General features: G+C 37.7%; 1 protein-coding gene across 1 annotated transcript; it reads left to right on the forward strand.

The window, feature by feature from the left end:
* Positions 1–3,155: 3,155 nt before the first annotated feature.
* LOC18098581 (hyoscyamine 6-dioxygenase) lies at positions 3,156–5,094 on the forward strand. Its single transcript, XM_006382325.2, has 4 exons — positions 3,156–3,415; positions 3,670–3,926; positions 4,044–4,365; positions 4,645–5,094. The coding sequence occupies exons 1-4, from the start codon at positions 3,209–3,211 to the stop codon at positions 4,894–4,896; spliced, it is 1,038 nt and encodes a 345-aa protein (XP_006382387.1). The 5' UTR covers positions 3,156–3,208; the 3' UTR covers positions 4,897–5,094.
* Positions 5,095–11,768: the final 6,674 nt, after the last annotated feature.

Below are 11,768 nucleotides of genomic sequence, written 5' to 3' on the forward strand. Positions count from 1 at the left end.
TGCAAACAGTTCATAACATATATATTCGGAGAATACTTTATGCAGCATGTTACATCCTAACAATTCATAATATGTGATGAGAACGCCAAATGTCATATTTTTATTTCATAATGTTTAGTTTTTTATACTTATTTGGTGCCTACATGCACTCGTTATTTTTATATTTTGATTTAGAATGCAAATGGAGGCATTAAGGGCAAAACAAAGCTAATTAGACAATTCTAGATAGTTTTGACACAGCTTTGTAATCTTGGCATAACTCTCTATTTTCTATTTCATTCTTTTCCTTCCCTCTCCCCCTTTCTGTGTTTTTTCAGTTCTCTCATCCCCTGTTCTTTGTCTGTTTTTTCCTTCTGCTCTGTTTCTACTCTTCAAATCCCTTTGCTTTTCCTTTTCTTTTCTTTTTGTTTTCTTTCTATTTTTTCTCTCTCTCTCTTATTCTTCTCTTCTTTCTTTTTTATGTTCTTTCCTCTCTGTCTTTTTGTTCTCTCATTTTTTTTCAACTCCCCTAGTTCTCAAACAATGTCCATCTGTTTTTCATTCCCCCCTTTCTCTCTGTTTTTTTTTTCAAAATCTTTCTCTCTCTCAACACCTCTCACCAAAATCTTTCTCTCCCAAAACCCCCGATCATTTCTCTCTTTTCATCTGGTATTTATAAGCAGGAGGAGAGGGAGCCACCCTGCCCTGTCCAGTCATGGCTCAAGGTGTGGCATGGGGTGACCTCTGTGCAGCAGCCCAAGAGCCGCTCGCAGGGCATGGCTCCCCTCTCTTTTCTTCATCATAGTGGCAGGGCATGTGGGGGTATGGGTTATGCCAGGGTTTGGGCAAGTGGGGAGGGAGGGCGAGAAGGGGGGAAAGCGGGGGAAAAAACTTCTTCTTCCCCTGCTATGTGTCTAGGGAAGAAGAAGCGTAGTGTCGTTCAAAACGACACTGTTTTGTGCTTCTGTCTTCTTTTATACAAAAAAAATAAAGAGTGAATGAAACAGCGTTGTTTTGACCAAAATGCATCATTTCATTTAAAAGAAAATTGTGCCAAAATATTTTAAATTCCAAATCAATCCTCAATTTATGATTTCTTCAGTCAAGTCCTCAATTGCAATTTTGATTTTAAAAACCAATTCAATTGCATCCCTACCAAATTCCAACGTTGACCCTGATGTTGGCCGCCTTTTTTACTTTAGTCCTTGGTTTTGAATTTGTGCATTTTGACACTCAATTGATCAACAAATTTTCAATTTCTTCAATTTAACCTCTGATTCAGTTAATTCTAGCCCCTATATTTACACGTCTTTTCTTGTTTGGTCCTTGGTTTCAGATTTCTTCAATCAAGTCCCTAATTGGCCATCAAACTTCAATATTTATGCAATTAAACTCCTAATTGACCAAATCAACTCTTAAAAACGATAATTTGATCCCTAAACTTTAGTTTCTTCAAATTAAAGCCTAAATTAACTTAAAAATCACTTTTTGTTGCAATCAAACTCTCTATATATTCAATTAAACCTTCAATGAAATTTAATTGAGTCCATAAACATCTTATTTTGGACTTTTCTTCCTAAAATTGAATTTTCTTTGTCAATAAGGCTCTCATGAGTCAAAAATATACTGTCAAATTTTAATTTTTGTATTTTTAAACCTCCGCAACCAATTTTTGGTCATTTTCTGGGCGCTCCGACATCCTTTTCCCACTGCTATTATTTTTTAGTTTTCTTCTGAATATTTTTTTTATTTTCTTCTTTTTTGTGTGGGGACCCAAAAATGAGTAACGATAATGGTCCTATGTAGCTAACTTTTTATTTGGTAAAAGAAAATGGAAACCTCAAAATCAATAAGACTATGAGATCTAATTTGTTTTTATTGTTCAGTTTATGCCTTGAGTGTTAAATGTTCTTCGGTGCCTATTTTCATGATTGTCCCGTTTAATTACTAGAAGGCCTACTAGTTTATTATTCATTGCAATCTACTATTGGGTTAGATATCAAATTCATAATTGTTTAATCTCTAATTTGTGAAGCAAGTAAAGTTTAATGATTTGTTGTGTCAAAAATTAATAAATCTAAGGAAGAATATTCAACTAATTTCATAATGATTTATTAAATGTAACCATTCTAGAAGAAACACACTCAGGGATCTATGAAGCACATCAATCGGGTCCTAAACTTCACTTTCAAATCAAAAGAATGGGATATTGTTGACAATGGTGAAAAACTGCATTATCAATCAAATGAATATAGTTTTTTTAATTCGAATGCTATTAATATGATATCGATAGAGGAATTAAGGTAGATCATCATTATGGTTTGGTTGAAATCAATAAAAGAGATAGACTTAGCAACATCAATGATGTTTTCATATTTGCCAAACAATGCCAAAAAGTATATTACTCATACACTCATTCCTTTAAAAATAATTATAATAGAGTTTATTGGTTATTCGTTGTGAAAATCAGACCTAGAAGTCATGTCCAAGTTGTTAAATATAGTAACGATGAAGTAACTGAGGAGAACATGTATTTCAACTAAATGAGTTAGTTGATCCATATTGAATTGCTCTATTTGCTGAGTTAGAAGAAGATTTAAATTTTCATGTCGCAAAGAATACTTATGTTCATGTTGATATTGACGAGTTAAATGATATATTGAGTATCAATAAAAATACATCAATTGATGAAGACGAGGATGAAAGGATTGAATAACTTCAGTTCAATAAAAAAGATGATGAACAAGAAGATGATGAAAATGAAGATGACGAGGATTTAGATTCAAAAGTGGGTCTAAACTAATTTTAGATGTAAAATATCATTATGCAACTAACACATTTATTGTCATTGTATAATGCATTGTACTTTGTACATTTATCAATCGTTAATTATTGTTAGATAAGATATGAATGCACCCATTGCTACTGCTTAATTAGACTTGCTAGGGATTATATCTAACATAAAAAAAAATTACAATTAATTTTCTGGTGTTGCGTGTCTAAATATATGATTCTTTTTTTTTCCCCACGTTAATTTGTTTTCTATTGTTATGGTTCAAATTGTCCGTCAAGCTTAACAGCGCATCCAATAACTTAGCAATCCAATTGAGTCCACACATGCACAAGTATATATATAAGACACATTGGTTTGGAATTGAGACAGCAATAATTGTCCACAAGCTTATTGTAGCTAAATAGCTAAATAGAAATTTGGCATCATAGCTAGGTAATGGAGAAGCTCGTTTCAAGCTGGAACAATGTCCAAACCGTGCCTGAGAAGTACATTTTTCCACCGGAAAAGCGACCAGGGAATGTCACTTTCAATGCAAGCAAGTCCATACCAGTTATAGATCTTGAAGCAATAGCCATTAGTCAAGATAGAGATGCTACTATACAAAAAATTCTGAAAGCTGGTCAAGATTATGGATTTTTTCAGGTTCACAACTTCAAATATTATGAGCTTTGATATTTACACGGTCCATGACTATATGAGCTAGAACTGTATGATAAAATCGCATGATATCGTTTTATATTATTCCTCTTTTAACAGTAACATGCTCGAATGTGATTTAGCTTTAGTATGTGCAATCATTTACCACTTTGATTTAAAATTAATGGTCATCATATGCCTAATAGATGATCAAGGTAGAGAATTATATAAGTAATGATAAATTCACAAATTAAGTGCAGGTGATCAATCATGGCGTCGCTGAAGATTTGATGAATGACACAATGAGTGTCTTCAAGGAATTCTTTGAGTTGCCTGAAGAGGACAAGACAAGCTTCTACTGCGAGGATGCAATGAGAAACAATCATTGCATTTTGTATACAAGTAGTTTACTTTATGCTACTGAAGATGTTCACTTATGGCGAGATAATTTAAGGAACTCTTGTCATCCTCTAGAGGAATGCATTCAACACTGGCCCGAAAAACCAACAAGATACCGGTAAATTGAGCTTGCAAATTTGTATATATGGACTGACAATCATTCTCGATACCTTAATTTCTCTAAAAATTGTAGTTTTTCCAGACTTTATATATATATTTCCGTTATTTTTTACAGACATGTTGTCGGGGCTTATGCTACTGAAGTAAAAAAACTGGCTGCAACAATCTTGGAGTTACTTTGTGAAGGACTGGGGTTGGAGTCTGGGCATTTTGGGGGTAAGCTCAGTGAAATCCCAAGTTTGTTAGTCAATCATTATCCACCATGCCCAGATCCAAGTTTGACCCTCGGAGTCTCCGAACACTGTGATCCTAATCTCATAACCATTTTACAACAAGATAGTGATGTGTTTGGGCTTCAAGTCTTAAAGAATGGTGAATGGATTGGTGTTGAGCCAATTTCTAATGCATTTGTGGTTAACATGGGATACCAAATGCAGGTAAACTCCCGCTTATCTTTTTTATTTTTTGTTCACGGCTCTGAATCGGTAAAGAGACAGATTATTTGTACACAATTAGAAAAATCGTGAGAGTTTTACCGATAATATAGAGTTTAAATCCTAAAAGGACAAGAACGGAGCACACACCGGCCTTAATCAACCATTAGACAAACTCTTAGGTTCCGTTTATGTTTCATTATATTTTATGTCACTAATATATCCTTGATGAGATTATATATATTGAGCTTTAAGCTCACAAAATGGCTGGTCTATGTTTAGATTGTCAGTAACAACAAGCTGAGAAGCGTCGAACATCGAGCAGTGACAAATTCAGAGAAAGCTCGGACAAGTGTTGCCATGTTTTTCATTCCTAATGGTGACAGCATTGTAGAGCCTGCCAAAGCTCTTGTTGATCCACGCAATCCTGCAATCTATAAATCCTTTCAGTATAAAGAGTTCATGTCCCATTTCTTGAAAAAGACTGGTGGCACTGATGTCGCCTTGGAGGCTTTTAAGCTGCAGGCTAATTAGCCGGCTATTGTTTCAATGACGGTCAAATACCCGAAGATTACCGGCCTCTTGCCCTATACTGTATCATGCTTTCGGGACTTCTTCTTTATGTTATGTCTTTATTGCGTTGGCATGTAAAATAAAACTTCATAAGTTATTCTGTAATGATGAACTGTTGTGTTGTGTTACGAATAAAATAGTAAACTATTGTGTGCTCTACCATCGGACTATTTGGATTATTTATATTGAGAATAAGAACTTCAGCCTTTTACAAGATTTTGATGGCTAAATTTAATATAAAAAGCTATACGTTGCAAGATTTTGTTAGCTAATTAACAAAAACTAAATTATTGAAATCATATTTTTTAGATGAATTGCTTATTAATCTACAATGTATATATAAAAATCAAAGACAAAAACAGTGAATAGTAGACAATTGCTTATTGCCTTGGTGCAGCTCACTTGCTGATAATACATAAAATATCATACCCAAAATAATAATAATAATAAGAAGAAGAAGAAGAAGAAGAAGAAGAAGATATGTCTTTAGTGCGCCACTTGGCAGGAGCACTTAGTTTATTTGGTTAATGGAGCAAATTGCTTCAATAATAATCCCGTGACTTTACCCCTCACACAGGGCTGTGTGCAGGGAATTTGCGGGGTTTTTTTGGGGGGGAACAAAGGGGCTGGAATTATTTGATATGAATGGGGGCATTTTAAAAGACGGGGAAATTTAAAGAGGGGGGAGAAGACTTCTGGCAAGCTTCACTGAGCTTCTCACTGTAAAATGCAACCGATCTGACTTCTTGAGAAAGTATAGCACCAATGCCAACAATAGAAGCATAGCACTCTACTTGAAACAGCTTGTCAAAATCTAGCAGTGCTAAAACTGGGGCAGATGATAATTTCTCCTTGATCAGTGTAAAACTTTGTTATGTTTCCTCTCCCCAATGGAATTTTCCCTTCTTCATGCATTCAGTAATTAGCACGACTATCTTGCTAAAGTCTCTAACAAACCGTCTGTAATACATTGTTAGACCATGAAAACTACGAACCTCGCCCACTGTCTGCGGAGTTGGTCACTCCTGTATGGCACGAATCTTTTCTTCATCAACTTTAATCCCATCGGCACTTATCATAAATCCCAAAAATAACAAACTGCTAGTCATAAAGCTGAATTTCTTTAAATTAACATACAACTTATTTTGCTACAAAATTGTAAGTACTTCCCTCAAGTGTGCAAAATGGTCAGATTTGTTCTGGCTATATATTAATATATCATTAAAGTATACCACAACAAATTTTCCAGTGATAGGTTTTAATACCGGGTTCATGATTCGTATGAAAGTACTCGGCGCATTGGTGAGTCCAAATAACATCACTAACCATTCGTACAACCTCTTTGTAGTCTTAAAAGCAGTTATCCATTCATCTCCAGGCCTAATCCGAATCTGATGGTACCCGCTCCACAAGTCAATTTTTTAAAAGACTTTGGATCCGGATAGCATGTCTAGCATATCTTCCAATCGAGAAATAGGGAACCTATATTTAATAGTGATATTGTTGATTGCCTGGCTGTAAATGCATATACGTCAGCTATCATCCTTCTTTGGAACCAACAAAGCTGGTACCGCACAAGGACTCATGCTCTCCTACACCAATCCTTTCTTGATCAATTCTTCTACTTGTTCTTGTAGAATCTGACTTTCCTTGCATCCAGTAATGTGGACACTTAGGCAAACTGGCTCCTAGCGTGAGATCAATCTAATGTTGTATGTCCCGTATAGGAGGCAACCCATTAGGTAGCTCCGATGGTATAATTTCCTAAAATTCATCTAACAAAGGTATAAGCATGGGTGGAATTTCCATAGACTCCCTGCCAACTTCTCCCCCCAACTACCACCACGAAAATCTCTTTGGCTTCCTTAGTTTCCTCTATGAATTTGTCCCCATCCACTAGAAATATTGGTTTGCCCTTTGATTTCGATTCAACAATTGAAAATTCCTCTTTTATGGGCCCCAAAACGACCTTTAGGCCGCCCTTCATGATAACATATACATTATCATGGCCCCTGTATGTATCATCCACATCGAACTGCCATGGTCGTCCTAAAATCATATGACAGGCATCCATTTTCACCACATCACATGTAACCTCATCTGCATAGTTCTTCCCAATTGAGAAATTAATGTGGCAGATTTCAGTTACCTTCACTTCAGTACCCCGTTTAATCCAACCAATCTTATACGGTGAAGGGTTTTCTTAGTTTCCAACCCCAGCTTGGTAACCATTGCTTTCGACACTATATTTTCACTACTGCCACTATTAATAATGATATCACAAGTCCTTTTGTTCACAGTACATCTGGTTCAGAATATATTATGCTGCTGGGATGGTTTTTCCTGTTTTGGTGCTAACAGTAGTCGTTGAACCACAAGAGAGCGTGACAGCAATTCCCCTTCGCTACCACGCGTTACCTCTTCCTCTTCATAAATATAGGCCACTTCATTCTTGTCCTCCTCTGTTTTGAATCTGCCATCTTCTTCTGACTCCACTAAGTTAACAGTACCCCTTTTTGGACATTGATTGGAACGGTGTCCTGGTTGTCCGCATTTATAGCACTTATCAACCCCGGGACGAGCATAAGGGTTACAAGGTGCCACCTCTAATGAAACAATGTTGATTGGCTTTGTTGGACCTCCACTGCTGCTTGTCCCGCGAGTGGTGTTAGACAAATATGGCTGAGTCATTGGGGCCTTTCCTTTGTTTACTGCAGCCCGATTATTATCAAAGGAATTTCTTGCTACGACCGCCGCCTTTGATTTGTCCAATTGAGTTTCTGCTTTAATAGCTAGTGCAATGGCTTCGGTTAGGGTGTAGACTGTTTGCATCGTAACTCTCGATCCTGTATAGCCCAACACAACCCCCTAACAAACCTTGCAACTTGTTGCGCCTCTATTTCCGGCAGGTTATTACATGACGACAGCCTGTGGAATTCCTCTAGGAAAGCCTCGACTGTTCTACTTCCCTGCCTACAATCTTGATACTATTTAAACAGAATCTGCTCATAATCTAGAGACAAATACCTGGATTGTAACAGTAGCCTCATCTTATCCCATGTCTGAACCATCCCCTTTCCTTGTCGCAACCGTGTAATTTGCTACTGCTCCCACCAAGCAGAAGCTCCCCCCAATAGTTTGTACGCGACTAATTTCACCTTTTTATCTTCAGGAATATCCATATAATCAAAAAACCTCTCTACTAATACCAACCAATCAAGGAACCCCTCGATCTGAAGTTGAACATTAAAACTGGGCAGGTCCATCTTCATATAAAAGGTCTGTCGATCCTGCTCCCTTTGGCAACCCCTCCGAATATCCCGGAGTATGGCTTCAGCATCTTCTTCATCCTCACTCAGGTTATCCTCACTCAGGTTATCCTCATAGGCTAGCTGCCTACGTGGAATCCCTGGTTGGCGTTCACAAAAACTTCCGCCCTCTCACGATAAGGTTGACGACCCGTAGGACCATTGCCCCTCTGATTATTCCCTGCCATCAGTCTAGCAAGAGCTGCTTGGACCTCCCGCAATGCTTGTTGGGTCTCACGTTGCGCTTGTTGGGTCTCACGCTAGAAAACTTTGAATTCAGCTCATGTAATCACATTGTCCTCACGGTCACCGCCGCCAAGGATTTTGCTTTCATTTCATGTGTTTTCCATATAAATAAGATTAAGCATGCTCTGATACTAACTGATGTAGCGAAAACTTATGAAGAAGTAGGGCGCTGCCTGCTTATTGGAAAAATCATTCGAATCCTCAAACAAAAGAGTAACACACTCAAATCTACGAGTTTAGAAAATAAAAATATCAGAGATAATTCTTTATTTAATCCAAAGTGTCCTACAATGAAAAGATTCGGCCTTTATATAGGCTGCAAATCCTAATTCGACTAGGACTATAACTGTTAGGAAAGAAATAACTGAAATAAGGAAAAATACTAAAAATTCCAAAAGTAAATAAATTCAAATTAAAGCATAAATCAAAAGCCCTAAACTTAAGCAGCAATCTGGCAAAAGGGGCAACTCCAATCGGCAACTGCAGCTCCTGATATTAAGCAGCAATATCTAATTTTTGACCCTTCTCTCTTTACTGGTGTTTTTCCTGATTTTTTTTCTGGAGGTCTCTCTACATCAGAATTGCAATTAAATTATTCAACATTGATGACCTAATTGGAAACTTTAGATAATATATATTATATAATATGGAAAATGTGAAATAAGATTCTAAATTTATTATTTTTAATAACTGATAGTTTATTTATGTTCCTGTATGTCAAGAATTAATCTGTTAACTTTTTTACAAATACTGATTAGTAACTAAATAAATATAAGTATAGAACACTTAAATGAATAAATTATTTAATTACGAAAAGAAAATATTTTGAAGAACTTTTTAAAAGATTAAAAAAAAAACATTAACTCCAATCAACAAAAACAGTGAATAGTAGACAATTGCTTATTGCCTTGGTGCAGCTCACTTGCCTTCGCTATTCTAGCCAAATTCCAGTGACGTTTTGTGGCTAAAAATCTCTTCCTTCTCTTCGTTTTTATTTAAATATATTTTTCATGATTTTCATGAATATTTAAAGTGTTTGGTCCATACCATTGTGTGCTAGCCTCGGGAGTAAGAAGCCACAAGAGATTCATTTGATTAAATATGAAAATTAATATCCCATGATGGGACTGAGAGGATCGAGATGAATTGGTTTATTTTAGAACCTTGGTGTTGAATTATTTTTGGTGCAATGGTTTGAACATGATGTTCTTTTTTAGCCACCTCCTTTTTGCCACTTTGAAATTCTTCTGCATTGGTCTTCGTTGGGGGTCAATCGGTTATCTTTCCTCCAGTTCTTTCTTTCGCTATTTCTTGTAGCCATGACAAGTGTATATTACATTTTCTGTAACGTAATTACGTAGATATACACTTTGCATATTTTTTCATAGCAAAAAAAAAGAGAGAGGTAACCAGTATGAAATGATTACTGAAAGGTGCAAATTGAGAGTGGAAAACCCCCCCTAGATAGTGTTGTATTAAACTCAATCCATCCAAAAGGTCAAGGAAGGCAGCCACCAGCTGTCACCGCCCAGCCACCAACCGGCCAGCCGCCAGCCACCAGCTGTTTGCCGCCACAGCCGCCAGCCGCCTTCACACTTGAAGGTTGAATTTTCTTGTTTTGAATTCGTGTATAAATAGCAAGCTGAGCTTATGCTATTATGTGTGGAGAGAGTAGAGAGAAACACTAGAGAGAGAGAGAGAGAGGGCGTGTATTGTGTTAAGCTTTTGTGTTAAGTAATTGTAAGCTTGTGTTCTTGTAATAAAACAGTGTGTTTTATCCCCTCCGAGTGTTTCAAAGCCACCACCAGTGGTTTCTCCCACCAACAATTGGTATCAGAGCCCCGTTCGTCAGAAAACAGAAGTGTTTTTGGGAGATATCCGAATTTTCAAAGTTGTCAAAAACAAGTTTTGATCATTCCAACGTGTAGAGCTCATCCATACGAACTCACTGCCGCAAAAATCAGCTCAATCGGACACCGGGGTGAGATACACGCGCCGACTGAAGATCCGGTGACTGTAGCCCAGTCGCACCCACGCGCGCCAGAGGAAGAAGACGAGTGACGTCCACGCGCGCCATATTTGAGCCGTTGAAGCCGCGCCGAGCCGAGCCTCCAGCCAAGCCTCCAGCCGCGCCGAAGAATATTCCCAAGAATATTCCCTTTTCAAGCCTAGCCGCTAAGCCAAGCCGCTATTAGCCGAAGCCGAGCCGATAGAATATTCCACAGAATATTCCCGGTTCAACCCAGCGAACCGCCCGTCGCCCAGAATTGGTTTTTTGACCGGTTCAACCATTTTCGGACCTGATTTCTACAAAGTCAGACCGGTTCCCGACTATTTCGACCATTCCGGATCGATCTACAGTGTCAGTTTTGCCAAATTCAACTCCCAGAAGGAGATATAGTCATTCCAAGAGCAAAATGACTACAGAAAGTACACAAACACTCATCCCGAAGCTGACCAAAGACAACTATGATAGTTGGTGCATCAGATTAAAGGCATTTCTTGGTTCACAAGAGTGTTTGGAGATTGTACACTATGGTTATGATGAACCAGAGTCCAAAGAAGAAGAAGATGCTTTACAAGAGGCACAGAAGCAAGCCCTGAAAGTCAACAGAAAGAAGGACAACAAAGCAAAGACCATCATCTACCAAGGTCTTGATGAAGATACATTCGAGATCATAGCTTCCGCTGAAACATCACATGATATATGGGAGGCTCTCCAACAAAAATACAAAGGTGCTGACAGAATCAAGAAAATTCGTCTTCAATCTTTGCGAGGTGAATTTGAGTTATTGCAAATGAAGTCCTCAGAATCAATTTCTGATTATCACACAAGAATTATGGTGATAGTCAATCAGATGAGGAGAAATGGAGAAGCCATCGTCGATTCTCGAATTACTGAGAAAATTTTGAGATCCCTAGATCCAAAATTTGATTTTGTTGTTGTCGCCATTGAAGAGTCCAAGGAAGTGGACAAGTTGACAGTGGATGAACTTATGAGTTCTTTGCAAGCTCATGAGCAGAAGATTGTAAAGCGAAATGGAGATAAGGCCATCGAGCATGCCTTACAAGCAAAGTTGTCGCTCAAAGAGAGATATGAGCAAGGGGAGATTTCAACAAGTGGATATACCACTCAAGCAGGAAGTCAACAATCCAGAGGAGGATTCCAGAGATTCCAAGGAAGAGGTTCTTGGAATACAAGCTTTAGAGGAAGAGGTGGTAGAAACACCACCAGAGGAGGTAGAGGACAGCAAGCATTCACTCCTAGAGGAAGAGGAG

Source organism: Populus trichocarpa, chromosome 5, assembly GCF_000002775.5.
Source record: "Populus trichocarpa isolate Nisqually-1 chromosome 5, P.trichocarpa_v4.1, whole genome shotgun sequence".
Lineage (NCBI taxonomy): Eukaryota > Viridiplantae > Streptophyta > Magnoliopsida > Malpighiales > Salicaceae > Populus > Populus trichocarpa.